Consider the following 27,215-nt stretch of genomic DNA (forward strand, 5'->3'; position numbering starts at 1 on the left):
TTCAAAAAAAAATTTTTTTTTTTTTTTAAAAAGAGGCAACTTCATTTTAAGTGTGTGTTTGAAAGTGTCTCTGTGTGTTTTGTTCCGCTTTATTTTCAAAGCTTCAGATCAGCAGTGTGCCGTGCATGATAGGTTTTCATATACTCCTTTGTTTAGTGGAGGGTTTAGCGTTTTTAGTGTCTTGTGTGTTCCAGCTGTACTGGAGCTGTTGTGGCTTATGTGCTCATTCACTAACTGTGTGTTGAGCACCAGTTCAGTGATAGGCATTGTGATCAAAGCACCAGCCAATGTGCTTAGAATTGACTACAGATGTTGCCCAGGTGCTTGGTTATGAGAGAAGCATTCAGAGTCAGGTGACAAATGCTGTGGTGTCTGAACATGACATTGAGGGAGGAATTGGATCAGGGTGGTGGGGAGTGAGGGTTAGCTGAGGGGGCTTGCGTGGGCTTGGAGGGGTATGTGCAGAGCACAAGCATCTGAAATTTAGGGCCTTTATGCAAAACAGCTGAAAGTGAAGCTGCAACACAAATGAGGAGGTGGAGACCAAGCAGGCGGCTGCATTTTGAAGCCCCGGTAAAGAGCGTGGAGGCTTATGCCAGATAGCAAGTCTTTGAAGGATTATGCTCAAACAGTGTCATAACCATGCAACTCACTGTGGTGTATTGGAGAATGCAGTCAAACGTAGACTTGGAAGAAGGCTTAAAAAATGATTTATAGATTTCCTTCCTCCTTCCCTCTCTCCCTCTTTTCCTCCTTTCCTTCCCTGATGGGGAGGGAGGGAGGGAAAGATCAATCTTCCACCTGCTGATTTAGGTGGCTGTACCATCCAGGACTGATCCAGGCCAAAGCCAGGAACCTAGAGCTCCAATCCAGGTTCCCTGTGTGGGTGGCAGGGGCCTGAGTGCTTTGATCATCTGTGCCGCCTTCCCAGGTGCCTTAGCAGGAAGCTGAATTGGAGGCTGAGCAGCCAGGTCCGCTGTGCCACAGCAGCACCCCTGGAGGGCGTGCTGGCATCCTGAGCTTTTTCTGCAGTGGTTTTACTTTTGCGGCCCTTGTGTCCCCTGCTGCAGGACAGCGGCCGCAGATGATCTCTTGACAAGCTGGACAGGGCTGCATTCCAGGGAGGCTTCATAAGCAGCTGGCCAGCACTCTGGTTCTCACCGGCCGGTGCTCTCCAGGCCACTGGGTTGCAGTGAGTGGGTTTAATGGCTCTGGAGGAGGGGCAGGCAGTATAACACAGGGTATAGGTGAGAAGCTGTTGCAAAGCAGTTTCTCGGCCTTCCGGCTTAACCAGTTGTAGATACTATGGTACCAGTAGATGAATGAAGGTCTTAAGGTAGGGCACATGGTGCGGGTTCCTCAGTTTGGGTGTGGGAGGGACCCGACGGATACCTGGTCTTGATTGTACCTGCAGGTGTGCGGATGGGCAGTGCAGAAGTCCTTCTGTGAGGCCTCAGCGTTGGGGGAGAGGGAGGAGGGCGCTGGAGAGCTGCCAGGACAAGTCCAGCCACTGATGGGTAGAGTGGGAGGAGGGAAAGCCACAGGATAAGGGGGGAGGAGGGACTGGTCACGGGATGGGTTTCTGTGAGGTTTGGCATTGTGAAACTCATCTGCACCATCAATGAGAAAGTGCTGGGACTTTTTAGTTTGTATACGTGATGGTATGATGTGTTCCTAGGCAAATTAAAAAATTTAGTTCTTCCATAAAACTGCTGGTTTGTTTTTTTTTACGAATCTTGTTACCCTGTTTCAGAGGACTAGCCACAGGATGGGGATTTGGTGTAACAGTTGGCCCCTCATGAGCCCCCCAGTCCCACATTGCAGTGCCTGTGTTGAGTTCCTGCCTCTGGCTCATCACTCCAGCTTCCTGCTCACGTGTGTCTGGGGAACCAGTGGTGGGAGACTTGAGTTCCCAGTCCCTGGCTTTGGGCATTTAGGGAGTGAAACAGCAGTCGGGAATTCCTGGCCTCTCAAATGTGCACATACATACTTTCCAGAAAGGGCAGGTGTGGGTCCAGCACAGTAGCCTAGTGGCAAAAGTCCTTGCCTCGCATGCGCTGGGATCCCATATGGGAAATGGTTCACGTCCCAGCGGCCCAGTTTCCCATCTAGCTCCCTCCTTGTGGCCTGGGAAAGCAGTTGAGGACAGCCCAGAGCCTTGGGATCCTTTACCCATAGGGGAGACTTAGAAGAAGTTCCTAGCTCCTGGCTTTGGATGGGCTCAGCTTTGGCTGTGGCAGCTGCATGGGGAGTGAACCAGCGGATGGAAAATCTTTCTGTCTCTCCTCTCTGTATATCTGCTTTTCCAGTAAAAATAAATAAATCTTAAAAAAAAATATGGGAGTTGTACTAAACTTAGTGGGTAGGTTGCTGGTTAGGATGCCTGCAGCTCATATTGAAGTGCCCAGGTTTGAGTCCTTGCTTCTGTCGGATTCCACCTGCGTGCAAATGTACACCCTGGGAGGCAGCAGGTTGTAGCTCAGGTGTGTAAGTTCCTTCAACCCCCGCAGGAGACCTGGATCCAGTTCCTGGCTTCCAGTTTAGCCTTGCCCAAGGCCAGCTGTTGCAATCATTTCAGGAGTAAACCAACATCGGGTTCTGTCTTGGCTGACTCCCTGTCTCTTAAATACATACATCTAGGAAGGTTTTAGAAGAAAGCTAGTAGCCACTTACAATTTTTTAAAAAAGAACATTAGACTAAATATTCTGTCCCATTTACAGACTTAGGTAAACTTTTTTAAAAAACGATTATTTATTTGAGAGAGGGAGAAGAAAAAAAGGGCATAGTGGCTGGGGCTGGATCAGGCCAAAGCCAGGGCTAGGTCCTTCATCTGGGTCTCCTGTGTGGGTGGCAGGGGTCCAGGGGCTTGGGTCATCTTCTGTTCAAACAGCCACATTAGCAGAGAGCTGTATTAGAAGTGAAGCAGTCAGGATTCAAACCAATACTCATATGGGATCTGGCGTCACAGTTGACGCACTGCACCACCATGCTGGGCCCCTGTTAAACTCTCTAAATACTTTCAACATGTGGCAGAATGTCATCTATCTTACCTTTTTTTCCATTTAAAGTACTGAAAGATGTGTTTCATGTGTGTCCCTGGGTCAGTTCTGCCTTGTGCTGGAGATTGCTCTCAGCAGTGCAGCCTTGCGGAGCTGATGGTTGTCCAGCCCCAGGTTGGCCCCGGCTTTGGGGGAATGGGTGCTTCTTGCCCCTGAGGCTGCCTGATGCTCTGGGTGGGCCTCCCTGGCTAAATCTATCCCTTTTTGTGGTTGTTGAGCTGAAGACATCAGACTTAATGACAGACAAAGGCAGGCTCTGCTGCCTGCACCGTGATGTGTGTTCCTCTCTAGCCCCGTAGCCAGATCCTTTGATGAGAGGCAATGTCAGGGTCATCTCATGTTGCTCAGACTTTAGAACCTAACAGAGTCCTCTGTTCTTCTCGTGGACTTGTTTCTCTTCCATCCATAGCTGTTCCACTGACAGGTGGCTTAATTTTGGGTGTCTCTTTTAGGAGTTTGTCTGGAAGGTCATGGCTTCTGAGTTTGCCATCGTGATGGAAGACACACATCCAAACAGTGGTTTGCCTGTTGCAGGGTGAATCTGCTTCGAAGTGGAAGTGGATCCTTATGTTTAAACCAAGGTTCAGCAAACGTCAGATGTGCTAAGTGGCAGTGTGTCTCAGTGTATTAACCTCCTCCTCATCTGTGTATTATCCCATGGGGAGTTTTCACATGGCCTAAGAAAGGCTGAGAAGTTCAGGCAGCACAGTGATAGTTGATATTTGCTGAACAAGAAAATGAATGAGTGTATCTTCTGAATAAGGGCTGAACTGTTTATTGTTAATGTCTAATGTACCTTTTGCTTTTCTCTGAATTCTTTTTTTTTTTTCTTTTTTAGGCAGAAGCCACTAATACTAGCCTCTTGCAGGTTCAACTGGAATGCAGTTTACATAATAAAGTGTGTCAGCAGTTAAAGGTAAAGTGAAATGGTTGGTGTTTTCTGCCTCCCTTTCTGGCTCTTTGCTTAAAAATAAAGCATGGCACATTCTGTTCTCAGGAACTTGCATGTCACTGCCCCAAGTGCTTTCCTGTCTCTTGAAGTTTGTAATCACCAGTTCATCTCTTCCTTAATTCCCCACTCCATTCTGTCTCAGAGCTGTTATTTGGAATCTGAGGATGTTTTGCGTCTACAAATGAGCATCATTGTCACAATGGAAAACTCCTCAAAGGAATTTGAAGAGAACACTCAAGATTTATTAGATCATCTCTCCATTGTTTACGTAGCTACAGATAAATCTGAGACCTCAGGTAAGCTGGGCTCCTGGGATATTTTCACTATGAAGTATTTTGGTGAAACTGCATCATGATTCTGTAACATGTGCTTACAGATTGTGTCTTGGAAAACTCTGACAAAGGCCTTTCCTGAGTAACCAACCACCACTGAACCTCAGCCTGTAACTGCTTATGAGGCAATAGTTTTTTGGGGATGGTGATATTGGGTGGTAATGGGTAACTGCTTTTCTTTGGCAATCATTTTTCTTTTTCTTTTGTTTTTGCCTTTCCCCCCTATTTAAAAAATTATTATTATTACTTTATGATACTGTTAAATAAGCCCTGGGATTTCCCTTACCTCTTCCCCGACCCCATTCCCATTGATTTCCACTATATTATTGCCATAATGTAGTGCCTCATAAACAGAAGTCCATCATTGCAGGCAAGGACAATGGCAGAGAGGCAGAGTCCAGCATCCTATTCTCAAGATTTACTTAACAGTTTCATTAGAAGTCCATCTTTGATCTGGAAGTAGAGATGCACATCACATTGTATCCTCACTTCTGAATATGGTAGTCTCCATTACACAGTTGCTATACATCCCCTTAAATGAAAAGTTACAAAAGAAAATCAACAAGAAAAACAGAAACTTACAATGCCATGAAGTTAAAAATAATATGCGACTGAATAACTAATGTATTGCTGAAGAAATGAAAATAAAGAACCTTCTTAAACAAAATAATGTTACTGTATGGCCTATGAGTCAGTGAAGAATTTAATGAGAAAATAAAGATTTGAAGAAATGAAAATAAAAACAAAAACATCAAAACCCATGAGATATAGTTTTTGCTAATCTTTGTTGGTGAGATGTGTTTCCTGTAGGAAACAGATGGGTTTTGTTTTTTAATCCAGTCTACTAATCTATGATATTTGATTGATGAGTTTAAGTCATTTATATTCTGGGTTAATATGAATAGGTGGCAATTGGGTCCTATCATTTTAGCAATGGGTTGTTTATTGATTTAGTCTTCTGTTATTTTACTGGGATGTTCTTTACATTTGCCTTTGGTTTTGGTGTGTGCTATTCCTCTTCTCTGTCAAGGGAATATCTTTATCATTTGTAGGTCAGGTCTGGAAGAGACATATTCTTTGAGCTTTTCTTTGCTGTGGAAGAATTTTATTTCATTTTCAAAGACAAAGGAAAGCTTTGTTGGGTACTTTATTTGGGGCCAACCATTTTTTGTTTTTAGAACCTGAGGTATGTGTCTCCATTCTCTTCTGGTCTGTCGAGTTTCCTATGAGTGGTCAGCTGAGTCTGATTGCCATTCCTCTCTTTGTGAATTGATTTTTTTTTTCTTGTGAACATTTAAGGATCTTTTCTTTGTGTTTGATTGAAGAGAGCTTGATGATCATATGTCGTGGTGAAGATGGCTTTTGGTCAAGCCTGTTGGGAGTTCTGTGCCCCTCCTGTATTCCTTTTCCCAAATCTTTCTCCAGATTAAGGAAGTTTTCCTTTATTATTTCATTAAATAGATGTTTAAACCCAGCTCCTTTTTCTGTACCTTCTGGAACTCCCATAACTCTTATATTTGGCTTTTTAATAGTGTCTTTCAATTCTTGAATGCTTTTTTTTAGCTTGACACAGCTCTGCTTCCAGCTTTTTGATTATTTCTCCATTGTGACAAGAAATGTCTTCCAATTCTGAGATTCTTTATTTTGCTTCATTCTTTCTATTATAGAGACTTTCTACTCAATTTTTAATTTGCTCTGTTGTGTCCTTCATTTGTAGTAATTCAGCTTGATTTTGTTTCAGTGTGTTGCTATTTCCTGTGTGACATATTCCTTAAATTACTTAAACTCCTGTGTGTGTTTCTCTTCGTTGATAAGAAGCTTTAAAATGAGTTTTATGAATTCTGTATCCCCATTTCCTCAATGTGTTTCTCAGTTAACTCTGAGTTTGGCAAAGGCTTTTGCTGCTTTGCAGGGGAGTCTTCAGTAATATTCACTGTGCCTCTGTCTGTTCTTGTGTCTTGGTCATCGTACTTCTGATTAGCAGTCTTCTCCTTGGGGGAGGTTTCTAAGCTGTGTCACTCACAGGTCTACAGTTTGATTTTACTCATTGCGGTTGGTACATGGCTCTTTGTTTGCAGCCAGTTGTGCCTCTCCCTCTTGTGTTAGACCTCCACCATGATCTCCATAGCCCCAGCTCCTGGCTCCACGCTCTCCACTTCATGTGATCCTGTGCTGCTGCCTGTGCAATCTTTCTCCCACTTCCAGTTTGAGCAGTTCCTAGGATTAGGGAGATACCAGGTGTCCTAAATAGCTAGGTTGTTGGCACTGATCTTGCCAGAACCTTCAGGCCATTAGCTCCCAGCTCAGCGCATGCACAGCTCACCATTGTCCCTCTAGTATTTGCCACACTGTACAAAAGGGTGCCTCATTTGCCACTCGTGGAGTTCTTGATAGGCTGACTGTTAGGTTTGGGGGCTACCCAGATCTACGTTGGATGGATCCTGTAGGATGCCCTGTTGGTGCAGTGCACTGAGCCAGAAATGAGTTCACTCCCAGTGTATTGCATGCACAGTCCTGTTCCATAGCTTTTGCCTCCCTAAATAAAATGGTGCCCAATGCAGCTCTGCTGGGGGTCTGGGCTGTAAAACCCATGCTGTTCCTGAACAGCATGTTTGGGATCTGCTGCTGCTCTCTCTGCTTCTGGTCAAATCAAACAAGTCAGCAGGATGGGCAGTTTTTTGGGTTTACCTGCTGAGCTCCCGGTGAGCTCCCCTTCCCACCTGGCTGCTGGTGGAGCTCCAGCAATCAGTGGAGCTCTGATAGCCACTCGCTGATTGTCGCCTGGGTATCTGGCCGCTGCAGCGCCACACTGTTATGTCCACTGCTTTCCTGTATCCGTCAGTCTCCAGGTGCCATTCTGCTGTTGTCAACCTGTCCTCTCCTGTTTCCTGGAATGTGCCCTCTTGCCTCGCCCCTGCTGATGATTCTACGTTTGTTTAAACATGTCCTTACCTTATTCTACTTTCTTGATTCTCCTCACCTATCATTTTTCTTAGTCTTTTGGAGATAGTAAACTAATTAAAAGGACAGATAAAAATAGTCGCAGCATATTGGGCAGTCTGTGTCTCTCAGTGTTACTGATAGGCAATAGGTCAGTTGACCAAATTGTTGATATTTTTAGTGGTTGGGAGCTGCTTGTTCCCGGCTGCCTGAAGTTTAGTGTTCAGCTCTAGGAATTTTGTCTTTAGAGCAGAGTATGTCCTACTTACCAGAAATCACTTACTTCATCAGCTTAGTTTTCTATAAACGTCTGTAGAAGACACATGAAATTCCGTGTGTAGAACGTGCTGCTAGTGTGTGCGTGCGTGCATGTGCTTATGTTGCGGAAGCGATGGTACAAATCATATGGAAAGCTTTCGAGCACGATTCATCTTGTGGTACTCAGAGCTGGCTGCCATAGAGTTGTGTCAGGTTTCCAGTTTTTGTAACAGCCAGGTGTATGTCTTGGGGATGAACCTTCCCAACCAGGGAACATTTCTGCAGGCCAGAGCTTAAAGGGAGTCTGTGTTTTGAGGTCCTGGGATTTCCTTCTTTATAACATGGCTGCCTAAAATAAGAGACAGTCAGGAGGACAACCATACCTGACCTGGTGGCTCATCGTCACCTAGCCAAGATCTGTAGGTCCGTCTACAAAATACTCTTTTTCCCCGTGAGTTAAAAGCATGCCAAAGGAAAACAGCTCATTTTGGTTTTTGTGTTGAAAAAGCAGTGAATTATTATTTTTTTTAAACTGTATTGTACAAGGGGCCAGTTAGTTACTGGGTTAGGGTGTGGGACTGTGGTTCTTGGTTTTAATCTTGTGGCGTTAATTCTTTTGGACAGACGACTCTGCAGTCAGCTTGTACGTATTGCATTCAGGGAGCAGCCTCCTGTGGATCCAGGTAATCCTCCAAGCTTCTCTCGCGAGGACATGGGTGGGTGCGGAATGTGAGGGCTCTGACACAGCTGCTGCAACCCTTTGTCCCTCTTGGCTTCTGCCTCCATTTGAACCCAGGTTCCCTCTGCTTGAAAGCCCTGTTTGTGTGAAGGCCCCAGCACCACCTTGCAGCTCTCCCAGTCACATCTGCTGGGTACCTGCGTGCTGGCCTGTGCTGCCCAGGGGTGTTTACCAGGAGGACGGAGCTGAGTCTTCTCACAGCCGGGAGGAGTAACGTGAGGTTTTGTTGTCATTGCAGGATGTGCGTCATTTCTCACACACCAATGCTCTGTCCTTGCAGTTTGAACCCGTCCTGCTCCCTCCTTCCACCACAAACTTCACCAAAATTGCCTCTTTCACTTGCAAAGGTACAGATGTGAAAAATCCCCGGGAATGTCTTCTTCCTTCTGTCTTCTTGATGAGATGGTGGTGATTTTCAGAGACTGGCCTGCAATGCGCATATTAGGAAGATGCGTGGGTGAGCTTCCAGTAAGCTGCAGCAACCTTAGCATTCTGTGAGATGGTGCAACAGGGAAACACAGTGCTGTTACCGCTTTTATTCTGCATATGTAGGGATTCCAGGTTTTTTTTTTTTCCTTTTAATTTATTTTCATTTGGAAGAGTTAGAAACAGATGGAGAGACAGAGACTTTCTCCATCTGCTGGTTCACTCTCCACGTGGCCTCAAGCAGCTGGAGCTGAACTGATCTGAAGCCAGGAGCTCCTTTCAAGTTCCCATGTGACTACAGGGACCCAGACAGGAAATGGAGCAGCCAGGATCAGCACCCACAGGGAATGTTGGCATCAGAGGCAGTGGCTTTACCTACTGTGCCACAATGTTGTCCCTGAGTTTGCTGTTTCAAGCTCATTTTGGTGATTTGAAAGACCAGGGTGTGCATGTATGCGACGGAGGTGTTGTCTTCAGACTGTGCGGGTCTTCTGCTCTGGTTGTATGTGCTTCTGTAGAACGGGATGCAGGACGCATGGCAAGTGTGCATCCCATCCTGTCCGTTGTTAGAATCCCACTGGCATGACTACAGGGATGGGTCATGTGGCACAGTAGGAGAATCCCCTGATCAGAATGCCTGCTTCCGGTATTGGAGTGCCTCGTTTGAGACCCAGCTACTTTCCCTTTACACCCAGCTTCCCACTAATGTTTATCCTGTGAGTCAGCCAGTGATGGCTCAAGAACTTGAGTCCCTGCCAGCCGTGTGGGAAACCCCATTGAATTCCGGGACTTTGGCCCGGCTTAGCCTTGGTTGACTGTGGTTATTTGGGCAGTGAACCAAAGAGGATCAGTCTCTCTCCTTCTCTCTCATATCTTCCCTATGTCACCTTGCCTTTCAAATAAATAAATAAATATGTGAACATTAAACAGAGTTCTATAAAGAATGTTAAATGGATTTTAAATATAAGGCAACATCCCTACCCTACTCATATTTAAAGAAATGTTAAAAAAAGAAAAAGTGAGATAGAATTCTTTGCTTGCTTGGTTCAAAAAGGTAGCTAATATTCTGTATTGGCAGTGATAAAGGCCAAAACCATACTTACCTTTTTGACAACAGTTTATTGAATACATACGTTTTTGGAGGGAAACTTGGCAATCTCTGAGGCCATTGATACATATAATACATGCTTTTGGATCCTTACTTTTGGTTCCAGGAGTTTACCCAAGAGAAACACTGATGTATCTGCTGACATGGCGTGTATGTTTATAACAACAGAAAAGCCTGCACCGCCCCTGTGTAGGTTCAGGACAAGGGACCAGTTATGGTCTGGCCACTGGCAGCAGCCTTGGGCAGGGTGAGGAGACAGGGGTCTGCAAGTACGTATTTGAAAAGGTAGCCCCCATATTGGTGTCTGCTGGGAGCCCCTGGAAAGAGGCCCAAGAGAATGCTAATGGTTGTTTTCTGTTGTTTAAGGAAAATCAGGAGGATAGGACTTCATTTTCATGCTTTTGTTAGCGTTTCAAGTTTTCCTTTTTGGCAATGTGCTTATAGGTTTTTCAGAAGGGAGGCAGATGCTTGCATCTGAGTTAACAGTTTAGTACTGGTGGTTTAATTATTATGACCTAAGTCAAAGAAACTCGAGGTGGTTTTGCTAAAGCAATCTTGTTTTGAATTGTATTCCCACTTCCCTGGCCAGGTTATTTCCTTCACACCCGTCTCCACATGCCTTTCTGCTTCACCCAGCTGAGCGTCACTTTCCATTTCTGTCACTGGCACCCTTTCCTGGTATTTATAGCAAATAAAGATCTTTCCCAAGGAATAGCTGCAACATGTTTAATCTCAATTTTGTTTCCCCCTCCCCAAAAGAAGAGACAAGACGTTGGTTTCAAAAGGTGAGGGGAGAACACATACTGCCTTCCACATCCTGGAAGGAAGCCAGGGAGGAAGACAGCCACAGATGAGCGCTTAAGAGACTAGACTGTGCCCAGTCTGTGTCCAGGGGATTCTGTCTTTGAGTGGTGAGGCAAGAATGAGTACAAAAGTTATGAATGGAATGCATATCTCAGCCTTTTTAAAAAAGATTTATTTGTTTTTATTTGACAGGCAGATTTTGCAGAGAGAGAAGGTCTTCCATCACTAGTTTACTCTTCAGATGGCCACAATGGCCAGAGCTCAACTCATCCCAGGTCAGGAGATTCCAAAGGTCTCCCACGTGGACTCAGGAACCCAAGGCTTTGAGCCTTACTCCACTGCTTTCCCAGGTCATAAGCTGGAAGCTGGATGGGTAGTGGAGCAGCCAGGACACATGAAGCAGTGCTCATAGGGGATGCAGGCACCACATTAGAGGATCAACTTGTGCTCCCATGCCAACCCCATTTCTTAGCTTTGATTCAAGCATAATGAGAGGAAAGGTATTCATCTTTGCATTTCTCTCTATTCCTTTACAAAGCAGCTACGCCATGTGGAATTGTAGAAGTTGGGAACAAAGTCAAAAGCACTCCAACACTAAAAGCGTGCCTTGCCTCACCTGTGGTTCCGGGGTAGGTTAATTCTCGCTCTTTCCAAGTTCCTGCCTTTTCCTCCCCACTGAGGGGATGCTTTGCAAGTGCTGGCAGAATGAGGGTGAGGGAATGAATCAGCTGAAGACAGCAGTGGGTTCTGGGCCAGGCAGTCGGTGAGGCAGGAAGAAGTCTTCATGCGATGTACCTGCTTTTGTGTGTGGTGGCCCCTGGGCACTGTGCGTTGGGTATGTGACCCTGGCAGCAGGTCGGGGAGACATTTCCAGAGCTGGCTGTGACTCAGTGGACTGGTGTATTGCTCCTGTTTGCTCAGGAGCAGGCTTGCCGGGGCTGCGGGGCATCCTGCATTCAAGACCAACAGCACATGGGGGGTCCTCTCTTTGCAGGTATTTTCGGATGGACTCCGCTGCAGTCCTGTTTCACATGGAGACTCGGGGGAACATGTCTGGAGTGTGGTCAATATGGGGCTTCAACCATTTTGACCGCAGCATTGTGATAAAGCACGTGTTTGTTTCCAAGGAGACCAAGCACATTTTAAGGGTACGTATTCTCTAAAATTCAAGCTGTTGGAAGCTTTAAGAACAACTGCTGTGAAATGAGTATTTATAGCTTTCAATTAAAAAAAAATATTTGAAAGAGTTACAGAGAGAGAAAGAGGGAGAGACTGAGATTTTCCATCTATTGTTTCACCTCCAAATGGCTCTGACAGTTGGAGCTGGGCCGCTGTGCAGCCAGGAGCCAGGAGCTTCCTCTGGGTTCTCCCACATAGGTGCAGGGGCACAAGCACTCAGGCCATCCTCCACTGCTTTCCAGGTGCATTAGCAGGGAGCTGGATGGAAGTGGAGCCGATGAGGGTCAATCAGTGTCCCTGTGGGAGGATGCTGGCGTTGCAGGCTGCGGCTTTGTTTGCTGCACCACAATGCCGGCCCCATATTTTCTCTCTGTGTGTGTCTCAGCTATTGTTCAAAGAGCTTAAATGGACCAGGATACTTCTTCTGATAATATTTTCTCTTGCTGCTATTCAAAAATATCATAATAATTTGTCCCTACCTGTGTTTATTAAAAATAGGCTAGGTCTGTGATAGAGTACACTAGATGGTTTGTGTGAAATACTACGTAACATGAAAACTCAGGATTAGTGAGAACAGTGGCATAATAGGCATTCAACGAAACCTGGCATTTCTGCTAGTGTTTCAACAGTTGACATGGAAATGGTTATGTAACATTATGTTTGCCGAAGTACAGAAAACCATCTGACTGATAATGATTCTAATCATAATTAGCATTGGGAAAAGTAATTTCTTTTGCTTCTTTTCTTTTTAGATTCTGAGTTTCACTGGCCCTTTATTTCTACCTCCAGGCTGTTGGAATATATTTTCTTTGAAACTTGCTGTTAAAGCCATTGGCATAAATTTATTCACCAATATATTTTTGACTACCAACATAGGTGCCATTTTTGCAATACCTCTACAGATCTACTCAGCACCAGCTAAGGTATCCTTTCCCACCCTCGGGGCGTGTTACAGCTCTCATTGATTATTGCTTCTTTGTGTTGCACTGACTGGATTAAGTTTTTTTTAAAACTGTCTAAAAAGTCAAAGGGTGTTACTGGACCAGTCTTAAGATGATGAATTGTTCAGATGTGGGAATCTTTATTTGGAAACGGTTTCTATTTTTTAAAGTGATTTGAGACTCTTGAATGCAGAAGGTGTGGGTAGATTTATCATGTATTTTGAAGATACACAACAAGCCACCTGTGCTAGCTATAGAAGGTACAGCTGAGCTTCCCAGTATTCACTTGCAAATTAGACTGTTGAATATTTTGACTAAGTCCTTTTCTATTTTATTTATTTATTTTTCAAGCAAGTCTCAGTTGTTTGTGATCCAAATCTAAAGCCTGAAAGGGTTCACAATTAGAATTGCTTTCCAGAATCTGGGAGAATTGGGTTTAATTTACATAATCTGAAACATGTCTCATTTTCCCCTTAATATTTATTTCTTTTCATTGAGTTATTATTATTGCTTCTTTTTGATCCAAGCTATCTTGCATAGCACTGGGTTCTCTGATTTCACTATGAGACATTCATGCAACCATCTTTATGATTTTCCTCACTTATTGGCATTGCTGTTCCATTGTCAGAGATGCCTCGTGCGTAGCTATGAGGACAGGGCTGCTGGCAGGAAACTGCACCTGCTGTGAGGCTGTGGCATGCATCCATAGTTTGAACAAAGGGGTATCTGAGAAGTGTCTGTTTTCAATCAGGACATCCCTGTCAGAGGAGTGACTGTGGGAGGGTCAGGCAGATGTCCAGTGTGTTCACAAGTGACCAAGTGTGTGCTGGCAGACCTGGAGGCAATGGGGCTTACGTGTCCCCAGTAGCTGGCAGCCACTGTGGACTGATATCTGATATCCTGGGTCTTCAGAGATGCCAGGAGGGTTGTTACGGTGGACCTTACTGCCAGAGACAGCTCTGAGCCCTCTGGGAAGCTAGAGGTTGCTAGTTGCTTGGCTTCTGGTTGGAGGGGCATTGACGAAGGTGTAGCCCATCTCTGACTGGTGGTGTTTGAGTGCTATAGGATTTTGATGCGTAGTGTTGTGTTTGAAGTTATTCATATATTACTTTTCAATCTAGGAAGGGAGTCTGGGTTTTGAAGTGATAGCACATTGTGGCATGCATTATTTCATGGGAAAATCCAAAGCAGGTAAGTATTTCACGCTTAGACTTTCTGTAGAACTCTAGTTTGGGGAGAGTGGGAAGGAGGTGAGGAGAGTTAGTGCTGGTTGAAGAGCCATGCATTTTGTCAGCTGAATCCCAGCATATCCTATTCTTCGCATGATCATTAGCATAACAACTTGAAATTGTCTGAATTGCTCCAGAGATATCTGGTGTAAATAATACCCTTGAGGCTTTAGTTTGATTGGAAGGACCCTGGTTTTTTTCAAGTCACACTGATCATCACAGCAGTTTTATTGCTCTGAAAAAATGGGAAGATTCCGATTCTTACAAAAGCTGTAGCTGAAGATCGTGAAGCCAATTTGGACTTTCACTTGCAGTCCTAAGTTACAGGAAGCCTCTTGTAGGGGGTTGCAAGTTGTCACAGGAGACCCAAGGCCATGGTGGTAGTATAAAAGCTGTTTCTAGTTTGAGGGTGATGTTTTTCCTTTTGACTTACTAAGCTGTTTTAGAAGGGTTTTGAAGCATGGAGACTACTTCTGAGAGAGTCTCTCCTTTGCTGGTAAACCTCAGACGAGACAGAACAAAGAGGATGGTAGAGCAGGCTGTGCATTACCCCTTTGTGCCATGGCTTAAAAACTGGAAACGATGAATTTATGCCTTACTTTGAAAGAGTGACACAGAGTGAGGGAGATATGTATGTCTCCCCAAGTGCCTGCAGCAGTCAAGGACGGGCCAGACTAAAGCCCATAAGCTAGGAATTCTATTTAGATCTCCCATGTGGCTGGCTGGGACCCCACATGCTGGGGCTCAGGTCTCCTGCCTGCCAGGCGCTCGTTAGCGAGAAGGCCAGATCAGAAGTGCAATAGCTGGGACTTACAGTGGCCGCTCTGCCGTAGAGTGCCAGTGTCCCAAGCTGCAGCCTTAACCTATGCTGCAGTAGCTGTCCTTGTTTGTGCCTAGTCTACCTCCATGGCCAGCGCAGATGGCGCTCAATATTTCTGTGGAAGTAGTTTTGCATTTTAGGTGGGAGTTCTTAGGCATGTTTTAAGTGTAATTCGAACTTCTTGCTGGCCGTATTCATAAGCCACGTGTCTTTTATGTTTCTACCTTTACATAATTCAGTTTGGTTTTCCTTTGCACATGCTTGTTTTCATTTGTTCTTTCATTTGCCATTAAGTTAGAGTGCCATGTAATAAAGCTAGAGAAGTGGACTGTTTTATCTGTTTGTGCTGCAGTCTTCCAATTCAAGAAGTTTCACAGCCAGGCCTTGGCATTGTGTAGTCCTTAAGTTGTGTTTACTTTTTTTTGTGGGGAGCGAAATTTGTGTGCTGAATGGGATCTGATCTCACTTGTAGAAAATCCTGCTTGGGACGGCAGCCTTCCTCTGCAACGGTCTGCCTGGGACGAGGATTCCAAACTCGCAAATAAACTGCACGAAAGATGGAAGAGATACAAGAACGGTGACGTCTGCAGGTGAGTCTGCCCTTGCCTGGCTCCTCCTGCTTCCCAGGCAGACAGGATCACATGGGATTTGTTGAAACTGTAGCCTGTCGTGTTTTTAGCTTCTCTTGAGTTTTTATGCTATAAATTTCCAACCTCAGAAAGGATAAAAAGATGAGTGCAGTGACTGCTCCAGTATTCCTCAGGTAGATTTCGTTCACCAGGGTTTCCTGTTTCACCAGTTCTGCTTTATTTTTCTGCTTATGCACACGTGTGCTTTTCTGCTTAGTTGTGTGGAAATGTGCTCTACCTGGTCTCGGGCCTGGATCAGGCTCTTCGGCATGTAGAGTTCCTACTACTGCATGGGGAACGGTGACATGGCTAAGTTGTGTGTGCTCTTAATTCACTTGGCAATCTCCCTGTGGACCCAGAGATGTTCCACATGGCTGGTGTTCCCCCACCACCTTCGTGCTGCTTGAGGTCCCCAGGCCGGTACCTGGCGTGTGTTGGTTGCATTTGTTAAGCTTTCTTGGGATCTGTCCTCCCCATACCATTTCTCATCTTCCTTCATGTCAACAGTTTGGCCAGTTGTCTCTCAGGATATTGCACACTTAGGATTCTTCTGTTTGCTTCCCCAGGTTTCTGTTGGGAGTAACCAATTAGTAAATTACCCAGTTGATTTTGTCCACGTCTTTGCATCCCTGGGGGGTGTATAATTGCTCCTCCATGTGTTGACTTGGCCACGTGGTGTTGGTTGGTCTTTGTGATACGTGTTCAAGGCTCTGTGTTGGAGATGGGCACTTCCTTTCCCTTTGGTAATTTGTAAGGAATCTGTGCTAATAAAACTATTTCACTCCATGATTTTAGCACTTATGGGTAAACTGGCTTGAATAAGCTATTAGACTGATGACTACAAAAAAGAAGTATTTTGGGTTTTTTTTTAAGATTTATTTTATTTTTATTGGAAAGTCAGATACACAGAGAGAAGAAGATCTTCTATCCACTGATTCATTCCCCAAGCGGCTGCAATGGCCGGAGCTGTGCAAATCCAAGATCAGGCACGTTCAGGGTGGTATGGCCGTAGACGACAACCTTGGAACTGTGCAAATCCAAAGCCAGAAGCCAGGAGCCTCTTCTGGGTCTCCCACTCAGGTGCAGGGTCCCGAGGCTTTGGGCCATTCTCAACTGCTTTCCCAGGCCACAGAAAGGGATTTGGTTGGGAAGCGGAGCTGCCAGGATTAGAACCAGAACCCATATGGGATCCTGGCACATGCAAAGCGAGGACTTTAGCTGCTAGGCTACCACACTGGGCCCAGAGTATTTCTTTTTCTTTCTTTTTTTGGGGGAGGGGTGAAGATTAAATAGAAAGCAAGGGTTACCAAGAAAAGGAGAGCCAGGCAGAGATCTTCTGTTTGATGGCCCACTCCCCAAGTGGCTTCACTGACCAGAGCTAAGTCAGGTTGAAGCTGGGAGCCAGGAACTTTGTCTGGGTCTCCTACATGGGTGCAAGGGGCCCAGGGACTGGTCAGTCATCAGCTGCTTTCCAAGGCCATCAGCAAGGAGCTGGGTTGGAGGTGGAACAGCTGGCATTCAAAGCAGTACCTGGTATTGCAGTCAGCTGCTTAAGTGGCTCTTCCACAGTGCTGACCCTGGGATGTTTCAAATGATTGTGTCATCCACATTTATTGGTAAATACCATGTAATGTGGAGACAGTGTCCCTTCTTTTGGAACGCCACTATGGGTTTTTGTATTTGTGTGTTGTGCTCTATGGACTTTAGTGTTTGTGTGTGTGTGTATTTTAGTGATGAATTTCCCCCGTCTGGCTTATGTGTCCTTGTGCTATGCACTTCGCTACCTTTTAGGGCATTCTGAGGTCTGTTTCTTAGACTCGAGGAAGCCGTTTCCCCCCAGGAGTGCTTATTCTTTGAGTGGGAGTGCTCTTTATATGTGACCCCCCCTGTGTTTGTGTCCAACAGTTTTTCCGTTACCCTGCCTTTCTCCATCCCTCACAGGAGGAGCGTTTTAGGCATGACTCGATTTGCCCACGTGAAGAAATCCAAGGAGTTGGAATCCTTTGTTTCCTCCTTGCCTCGTTTGCTGGTGGAGCCCGGCCTCATGTTGAACTTCAGCGTCACTGCTGTCAGGAATAGCATGGTGAGCGTCGCATGTCGGCAGTGCCTGGCCGGGGTTAGGGTTAGGGTCAGGCTCTGGGGTCTGCGAAGTACTGGAAAATCTCCAAACTGAGATACTGTTTTAGAAGTAAGACTAGTTTAAATCCATTATCCAGATGATGATACTTGAAAAAAATTGTGGAGGAATGTTATATTACATGGGATGTGCACTTTTGTACGAAACATTTTTGAAATCACTTTAAAAAACACAGTGATGCATTTTCCAAAAAGGTTTCACAAAATTTTGGCATCAAAATGAAGTTATGTTCTAATTCCATTTTCTATAAACTTTCTGAAGCCCCCTCTATGCCACGAATGTTCTTGGTAGAGGAAGTGGCCAAAACAATGGTAACTCTACACAGACTGAGATCTATGAAAAAGGTGGAGTTTGGATTGACCTTCAACTTGCTAAGTTAAGTGTGCCAGTCAGAAACAGTACTGTGCAAACCCTTCGGGGAGAGCTTGCTTGACCCTGGGAGCTCCGAGGAGGGCGGTCAGGACCCAGGCCTGTGAATGCCTCTCATCCCACCATGGGCAGTCGGATGGGGTGCCACCAGCACGCCCCTGCTCACGTCTCCATAGTCTGCCTGCCAGAGCTCGGCCACATGTGGTCAGCCCTTGTTAGGTGCTTGCGCAGGGCGTGCCTGAGGGATGGTGTCTTAGGACTGTCTCTGCTTGTGGAACTTCGTATCGGGGACTAATTCTGAGATCAAGTTGCCGGCGTAGTCCTGAGCACTGGCAGCTGCTGCTCTCTGAGGCGGATGAGTTTTGCACATGGACCACACGTGCGTTCTTCTTTCTCTTCCCTCTACACATATCAGTACTTTCTAGAAACAGTTTATGGTTGTAAATGGAAAGACAGTTGAACCAAGAGAGCTGCCATTCACTTCCCGCAGTGATTGGGTCTATTTGAGTGGGAGCCTGAAGCAGCACAGCAGTATACACAGGCTGAACAAGCCACTTGAGAGCGTCAGCTAGTTGGCCCTCTTTCCTCTGCTCTGTTGCAGTGGGAATTATTTAAGAATCAGGGCTTTTTCATACTTACCTGGAAGGTCCTTGTTCATCACCATACTGTGGGCTGCAATCTGAATTCACATTTTTCAAACAGTCTTTCACTCGTTCTTCTTAGCAGTGTCTGATTTTTTTCTTCCTGATGCAACCAGGAGATCACATTGCTTTTGATGAGGTCCCGGTGGTCCCCGCATCTTCCCCACCTGCTCCTTGCCCTTCTGGACGTAGGCACTTCTAAAGGCTGCAGGCTGGTTGTTTCCCGAGATGTGCATGGGCTGAGTCATGGGATGGTTCCTTCTGCTGAGGTTCTCGATGGTGCTGGGACCTTTATGGGCTTAACTCTCCTGTCCCGATCCCTAGGTGAAGTACTTTGTGCTGAAGAACCCATCGTCCCTTCCGGTCTCCGTGCAGCTCCTGCCCCTCTCCTTGTATCCTAAGCCGGAAGCCACCGCACGCCTGCTCCACAAATGGTAGGTGGTCGTCCCAGGACTGCTGTGGCAAAACCCGCCCTGTTTGTTCACCCAGGTTCTGCGACCAGGTGTGTACAGTGGGACCTGGTGTCTGGTCTGTGTGTGTGTGTGTGATCTCCAGGGTGGCTGTGTTGTGTCTCTTCCTGGTAGAGCTTTGATTACTGAGCAAACCTTCAGCATCGTGATGTTGCACAGGTACAAGAAATGAGTTGAGCTGTTCTAGCATATGTCCTAACCTAGTAGAAATCAGACCGTTCAAGGCAGTAGTAACTCTTGTCGCTTCTGTGTCATGGATGCAGCCGCAGTTAATGACTTGGAGCTCTTCCTGCTTTCAGTTTTACTGGTGAGTTCTGCCTTTACCACAGATGTTTTGAGCCCAGCGGGCGTGTCGGACCAGATGGTTTCTTCCTCTGTTGGAAGTGGAGCTGTCCTGTGTCCTGAAGGATGTTGAGTGGCATCCGTGGCTTCCTCCCACCATGGCCCAGAGTGGCTGCGTGCGTGGCCACAGTTGTTCCCAGCTCCGAGTCCCGTCCTCTCAGGTCTCATAGCTGTGAACCATTGCAGGACAGAATTAGGACTCCCCCTGAGCGTGTGGTGTTTGTCACCTGTGCCCCTGTACACCCTGCACTGCCAGTGGCAAGTAACACGTCCGTGGTGCCAGGTCTTGGGCTGTGACACACTGGGGACAGGCCCAGGCGTGTGTGTGTGGTGTGCACACACAGGAGCATATGTGCTTCCGTAGGTACGAGTGTATATATGTATGTGTAGCAGTGTTAGTTCTTTGTTTACTGGTAGCAATTTGCACACTCCTTTGAACTTCTCTTTTTCTATATAGGTTTGGCACTGATATACAGATGATTAATTTTACCACCAGTGAATTCCAGCTCACCAAAGCTTGCCCTTACCGGGTAGGACATTATCCTTTTTTTCTTTAAAAGATGTATTTATTTATTTGAAAGATATATATATATGAGCTCAATCTTCATCTGCCAGTTCAGCCCCCAGACGGCTGCAGTGGTTGCAGCTGACTGTGCCAGGAGCTTCTTCTAGGTCTCCCATGTGGGTGCAGGGGCTCAGGTTCTTGAGCCAACTTCTGCTCCCTTCCTGGAGCTGGATTGGAGTGAAATCAGTGCCTGTGTGGGATGCCAGTGCTGCAGGTACAGCTTAACCCACTCTGCCATGGCCTCAGGCTTCAGGATGTTGCCTTTAAACAGAGAAAAGAATGCTGACAGCAAATGCACTGCCCACTCCCTGGGTCCCACGAGGTCCTGGGCACAGCATCCTTGTGTACTCTGTAGACTTCTGATGCTTGCTCTCCAAGCATCAGAAGGAGGGTAGGAGGGGGCATACATTTTTCCAGTTAACTTGTGTAACAGGAGTCAGGTTCAGCTTTGTGCACAAATCATTTTATCTAGAGGACTCAGATTTATATGACTGGAGAGATACCAGATGAATCGACCACATAGACCACTATACAACTCAGGGTCCCAGAATGTGTGATTCTCTTAGGATTCCTTGGCCTCCTCGAAGAGTCTTCTGTAGGCGACATTAAATAAAAGTGAAAATGTTTTTAAAAAGTCTTCTCTTGCCAAGTGGTACTCATGTACTGAGCCCTCTAACTTGTGTTATTCCATCATCCCCCTCCTCCCATAAAGGGAAGGGTTTTCTCTAAATTCCTAGCTCTCTGGTCCTTAATGAAAGCTTGCCGGAGGTCCAAGCGGGCAGAGGTGTGACTGTGGCCTGCCCTGTGTACAGCTCCATGTTTGTCTCAACAGCATGCTACTCGCATGTGGTTCACAGCTGGAGCGCCTGTTAGTAGAAACCCACCCATGAGCACCCAGCTGCCTTTTTACTACACACACATGCAGCCATGACGTGATGCTGCAAGCACTTCCACCGCTGCCCCCTTGTCACCTGAGACATGCACGAATGGCTCTCATTATTCCCTTGAGAGTCGAGGAGGAGGGAGGCTGCAGATGCAAGCCAGCTCTGACCCGTGCGTGAGGGCGTTTGCATGGGGTTTGTAGAGCAGGTCTGCAGTGCATTCCTCGCTCTGTCCACACTGTTCAGATGGAACCCTGCTGCAGGTATGACCTTTTAAAAAAATATTTATTTTCATTAGAAAGGCAGATACAGAGGGGAAGAAGAGACAGAAAGAGCTCCTGTCTGCTGGTTCACTCCCCAAGTGCCCTCAACAGCTGGAGCTAAGCTGCTCCACAGCTAGGAACTTCTTCTGGTGCAGGGTCATCCTCGATTGCTTTCCCAGGCTACAAGCAGGGAGCTGGATGGGAAGTGGAGCAGCCGGGACGGGAACTGGCGCCCATGTGGGATCCTGGCGTCAGCAAGGCGAGAACTTTAGCCATGAGTCTCTCGCCCTGGGCCCCATGGTCTTACTCTTATTAGGAGGCCCCTGCCCCGTTTCCTTCTTGTCTCCCTGCCGGGCAGTCTACAGGACTGTTGGAAATACTCAAGCCAAAATATGGCTAATAAGAGATACCTTTTTTTTTTTTAATTTCCAATATAATGCCAGTTCCTTTCACATCTGACAAATTCAGCTTTGGGCAAAGAGTACAAATCATTTGGAGAAAGTTTTATCTCTGAAGATTTTTCCCGGCAGTGCTTCCCTCTCTGTGATAAGGGGAGCTTTGGTGTCCTTGCTGATTTGTGACAGTGACACCAAGAATAGTGTCAGAGCCTTGGAGGCATCCAGAATTATTATTTAATGTTCTGTTATTTAGAGGGAAGACTCTTGTGTTGTTGTTTTATTTATTTGCTTTTAGAAATGGGGTTCCTTGATTGAGAATCAGGTGTTTTGAGTCCTGCCTCTTGTGTGTTCCATCTGTGTGACGTTATTTGGACTAAGCACGTAACTTCCCCAGCCTCCCTTTTCACTCATAATAATGTCTAAAGATTCAATTAAGTTTACAAGATGCTCAGTATTTTGCATCCTTAACCCAATGCCTGTCCTTACAGGAACCACTGTATAGATGGTGTTATTCTTATCTTCAAGCCAAGATCAGCAACTTTGAAAAACATTTTTATTTTATTTATTTGGTAGATAAAGTATTCTTCCAAGATTAGCTCAGCCTGAATCTGGAAGCTGGGGACTTCTTCCCAGGTCTCCCACATGGGTGAGCAGGGACCCAAGCACTTGGGCTATCTTCTGCTGCTTTCCCAGGCACATTAGCAGGGAGCTGGATTGGAAACAGAGCAGCTGGATTTGAACTGGTACCCCATATGGGATGCAGATATTGCAAGTAGCGGCTTTACCCAATGTGCCACGTCACTGATCCTGTCTGTTTTATACTTATTCTTTATTTCTAAAGATTTGTTTTTCTTATTGGAAAGAGTTACAGAGGGAGAGAGGAAGTGAGAGAGAAATCTTCCATCCACTAGTTCACTCCCCAAATGGCCGGAACAATTAGAACTGGCCACACCTGAGCCAGGAGCTTCATTCATGTCTCCATCCAGGTCTACCATATGGGTGCAGGGGCCCAAACATTTGGGTCATTTTTGCTGGTTTCCCAGGTGCATTAGCAGGAAGCTGGATTGAAAGCAGGGTAATTGGGACTCAAACTGGCAACCCTATGGGATACCAACATTGGAGGCTTCTGCCCTCATACTCATTCTTGTGTATAAAGCTGTTAACCCAGCCAAGAAGCTCTGTGTAGAGTTGTCCTACAGGCTCTGCCTGTGGATCTCAGCCGTGCGCAGGAACTGTGAAATCCCAGGTGAAAGGCAAGCTCAGGTCAATGTGTTCGGTCAGATGTGAATGATGAAAGAGACGCCGCTGTGTTTCCCTGCGGATGCCCTGTGTTTCGCTGAGGCTGACGGGAGGAGGTTCTTAACCATACTATGAATAATCTGCAGGGCGCGCATGCCGAGGAATCCAGGCCAGGCGTCCTCCACTTGCACTTGCAGCCCTTGGAAGTGAAAAGGGTTGGAGTCGTTTTCACGCCCGCTGACTACGGAAAAGTCACCTCGCTCATCCTGATCCGGTATGTGTGTCCCCTCTGCAACTCCTTGTCTGCTTCTCCTTGTCACAGGGCATCAGCTCCATTCACCTCTCTTTAAACTCTGAGGGTGTGCTGCAAGAGAAGGGCCCCTGTGGCTGCACTGGTCATCTCTGGACCCTCTGCTCCGTCCCTCCCTGCCCAGGAAGGGAGCATGCCCACATCTGTGAGAGGTTGTGCTGATTTCACTCTACTCACTGTTGCTGGAACACACACACACACACACACACACACACACACACACACACTGCACATACACACACATCTGCTGGAACACACACACATACATCTATTTCCCAGTCATTTAACATAGAAGAGTTGCTGAAATGGTGTTGAATTCATGCCACTCATCTCTGGTTTGAGAAGGCGCTCCATGGGGTCCATGGGCTCTTTTCTTCTCTGTTGCTTTTCTGTAGGTGACAGTCACTGCCGCTGACACAAGCAGCTCGCTGTTTTTCGTTTAGGTATCTGTCATCTTCAGGTAGTCTTTACTGAGACTTCTTTCAAACATTTACAAGAACTGCAGAACTATGCGGAAGCTCTCTGCGTTAGAGAGAAGGCTAAGACAAATTTAGGTTTTTTTTTTTTAATTCCTATTACAAAGTCAGATATACAGAGAGGAAGATCTTCTGTCTGATGGTTTACTCCCCAAGTGACCACAACAGCCAGAGCTGAGATGATGTGAAGCCAGGAGCCAGGAACTTTTTCCGGGTCTCCCATGCAGGTGCAGGATCCCAAAGCCTTGGACCATCCTTGACTGCTTTCCTAGGCCACAAGCAGGGAGCTGGATGGGAAGTGGAGCTGTTGGGATAAGAACTGGCACTCATGTGGGATCCTGGCATGTGCAAGGCGAGGACTTTGGCCACTAGGCTGCTGTACTGGGCCCTCTATTCATTTTTTAAAGACTTAAGTTCTGTATTTGAAATCTGTGATAAGAGAGATGCAGGGATGCATTTTCATCAGTGCTGATTCACCCTAGAGATAGCTACGCCAGCCAAAGCTCTGCTAGGCCGAAGCCAGGAGCGTCATCTGAGTCTCCCATGTGGGAAGGCAGGGCTCCATCTTCCACTCTTTTTCCAAGCTTTAGCAGAGGGAGCTGGCTTGGTTTGTGAAGTGGCCTCCAGATGGGCTGCCAGTGCCACAGATAGTGGCTTCACCCAGCACACCACAATGCCAGCCTTATGTGTTAACTCTGTTACTCATTTGTCAAAGAACTAGGATGATAGAAAATGTGTAGATGAATTTCACCATATCCTAGGTTAGAGTTGAGATTCTGAATGTTTTTTTTTTTTTAAGATTTATTTTATTTTTATTGGAAAGGCAGATATACAGAGAGGAGAGACAGAGAGGAAGATCTTCTGTCCGATGATTCACTCCCTAAGTGAGCGCAATGGCCGATGCTATGCTGATCTGAAGCCAGGAGCCTCTTCCGGGTCTCCCATGCGGGTGCAGGGTCCCAAAGCTTTGGGCCATCCTTGACTGCTTTCCCAGACCACAGGCAGGGAGCTGGATGGGAAGCGGGGCTGCCGGGATTAGAACCGGCGCCCATATGGGATCCTGAGGCGTGCAAGGCGAGGACCTTAACCACTGCGCCATCGCGCCGGGCCCAATTCTGAATGTTTGACATGTTGTATTTGCTGGTGATTTTCTGCACTGATACACAATTTCTAAAAATAAGATCAGTTATTTAGTACCCAGTCAATTAAAGGCTTGCAGGTGACTTCTAAAGTTTGTTTCCGTCTCATTTTAGTGAATTTTACATTAAGTGAGTGAATGAGTTGTGTGCTTCCGTAGTGTTTTAATTTTGACATCCAGCTTTCACTTCAGTGTTGGTCATCCAAATAAGTCCACTTTCTTGCCTTAGCAATCATGTTTCAGTGCGTATAAAGGCAAACCCTAGTGTGAAATAGTGTGATTAATAAGATTCTCTCTAGGTATATGCATCTATAAGGTGATGATTTTGGATCACTGATTTAAAAGGGCTGGAATGTTATTTTTAGAGTCATCCTTAAGGCAACGTTCTTTGTTTTTAAAAGATTATTTCTGGCTTACTTGTTTATTTGAAATAGTTCTAGAGAGAGAAGAGACGGGGAGATAATGAAATCTAACGTCCTCTGGTTCATTCCCCCAAATAGCTGTCTAACTTGGGCTGCGCCCAAACTGGCAGCTTCCTCCAGCTCTCCCGCAGGTTGCAGGGGTCCAGGCACTTAAGGGCCGTTTCCCACCGCTTTCCCTGGTACATCAGCAAGGAACTGGGTCTGAAGTGGAGCAGCTGAGACTCTAAGCTGTGCGCATCTGAGATGCTGATGTGCAGCTGGTGGCTTAACTGGCTCACCATGCGGATCCCTGGCGGAAGTCTCACACTGGCTGTGCAGACTCCTTAGTTCGCCCCATCGGCAGTTTGCATCATTTTGTCTAAAATCACTGCTTCCTGGCTGTGGCCCTCACTTGATTTCTTTCTTTCTTTTTTTTTTTCTCCCTCTGGGATGTCTGGCTTCCAGCCTGGTGATGTTGAAGCCTTTTGGCTTCCCGGTTTTGGCCTGTGGCTGGTCACACTGCTTTAGACTTGGCTCAGTGAGGTTCCATGCGTCTTTGTGAACTTTTCCTTTGTTCCATCTCCTGCTGTCTGTGGGCTCATCAGAAATATTCCAGTTCCAGTGCTGTGTATCCGGTGGTCCAGTCTGTGACCGTGTTTCCTTTTGCCACAGGAACAACCTGACTGTCCTTGACGTGGTTGGTGTGGAGGGATTCGGAGCACGGGAGCTGCTGAAGGTGGGCGGGAGACTGCCTGGCACGGGAGGCTCCCTGCGGTTCAAGGTGCCTGAGTCCACGCTGATGGACTGCCGCCAACGTGAGTTGATCCTTGTGGCTTGCGTGGGAAAACCAAGGGCAAAAGGATTCCCTCCCAAGATTCCTCCTTGAGTTTTAAAGAATTGTTTATTTGAAAGGCAGTTAGAGAAAGAGAGAGATCAGTTTTGTTCCACTGGTGCACTCCCCAAAGGACCACCAACAGCCAGGGCTGGCACAGGCCTAAGCCAGTAGCTTCTTCCAGCTCTTGCATGTTGTTGCAGGGGCCCAAATACCTGGGCCGTGTTGTGTCACATTGCTAAGTGCAGTAGCAGGGAGCTGGATGAGAAATGGAGCAGCTGGGCTGCGAACCGGTGCCCGTGTGGGATGTCGACACTGCAGGCAGCAGCTTTACCTCCTGTGCCATGTTGCTGGCCCCAAGAATGTTGTTTTAAAGGTTGACTGTAAATTTGCCTAATTAATGCATAGAGGGTTGATCCTCCTTTGTCAAAACAGCTTTCAATATTTCATTCAAATGATACAGAAAGGAAAATCTAGTGTAAGTGCCACACTGTTTAGTAGTACGGTGTCGGGTATTTAATGTAAATGTGATGCAGTTCGTTTGGCTGTGAGTTAGAATCACACCGAGATAATGAAGAGAAGACTAGCAAGTGCTGAGAGTCAGCTTTGTGAGTGTTGTGGGGAATAGTGTAACTTACCATTCAGGATGGCGGCCTCGAGCGAGTGTGGCTGGGAAGGTCAGTTTTAAAATTTATTGAAAAAATTTAGACATTGAAAAGTATGCTTGGAATTTCCAAGTTTTGCACATCTTTGACTTAAGTGCCTTTAAATTATTTCTGCATTTTAAGATCATCATGAGTAACTGAAATAAAAATCAAACTAGATATAAATTCTGTCTTTTTCTAATTTTCATGTTTTGTGCAAGCATTGGAAGAATTTTCGCACATTTTGACAGAAAACTGGTTGCTAAAACCTTTTGCTAATTAATGCTCATTTGGGAATTTTTTTAAAGGAAGCCAATGCTGAATAACAGCAAATCTAGAAAGATTTGTTCACAGTTTTACTCTTGGTATGATCCATCTTTCCATTCATTCCGTGTTGACTTTGGTAAGGTTAAAGGGTATGATAATGCTGTAGAATCAGATAAAGCATTGATCCTTACATGGGCTGGGCTGTGGATTGTAAATGCTTGGGCTTCTTTAAAAATTGTCCTAATGTTAAACTTCTAATATAAGAAATGCACCCATTAATTTGTGAGGGTTTAATCATTGATTACTGTGGAGGGTGTGACGAATTTGAACACGAGAGCACATCCACTTATACTGAGCTGAGCCCTGGTTCAGAAGGAGAGTACAAGTGTCACAGGTTACCTGGTGGTTGGTGGTGGGAGGACGAC

General features: G+C 46.1%; 1 protein-coding gene across 3 annotated transcripts in view; it reads left to right on the forward strand.

The window, feature by feature from the left end:
• TMEM131L (transmembrane 131 like) overlaps positions 1-27,215 on the forward strand; it is a 171,990-nt gene that overhangs the window by 113,469 nt on the left and 31,306 nt on the right. For 2 of the 3 annotated variants that reach the window (XM_040966894.1, XM_040966896.1), the window contains 14 exons: positions 3,899-3,976; positions 4,155-4,308; positions 8,167-8,225; positions 8,520-8,628; positions 11,158-11,248; positions 11,614-11,767; positions 12,551-12,721; positions 13,861-13,930; positions 15,261-15,378; positions 17,359-17,500; positions 18,889-18,998; positions 19,834-19,906; positions 22,869-22,996; positions 25,720-25,862. In XM_040966894.1, the coding sequence (XP_040822828.1) occupies positions 3,899-3,976; positions 4,155-4,308; positions 8,167-8,225; positions 8,520-8,628; positions 11,158-11,248; positions 11,614-11,767; positions 12,551-12,721; positions 13,861-13,930; positions 15,261-15,378; positions 17,359-17,500; positions 18,889-18,998; positions 19,834-19,906; positions 22,869-22,996; positions 25,720-25,862 (1,600 nt within the window). The remainder of the gene's footprint in view (positions 1-3,898; positions 3,977-4,154; positions 4,309-8,166; positions 8,226-8,519; positions 8,629-11,157; positions 11,249-11,613; positions 11,768-12,550; positions 12,722-13,860; positions 13,931-15,260; positions 15,379-17,358; positions 17,501-18,888; positions 18,999-19,833; positions 19,907-22,868; positions 22,997-25,719; positions 25,863-27,215) is intronic. The other variant, XM_040966895.1, reaches the window with a different exon arrangement.

Source organism: Ochotona curzoniae, unplaced genomic scaffold (genome assembly GCF_017591425.1).
Source record: "Ochotona curzoniae isolate NIBS_2020 unplaced genomic scaffold, NIBS_Ocur_1.0 scaffold_4506, whole genome shotgun sequence".
NCBI classification, from domain to species: domain Eukaryota; kingdom Metazoa; phylum Chordata; class Mammalia; order Lagomorpha; family Ochotonidae; genus Ochotona; species Ochotona curzoniae.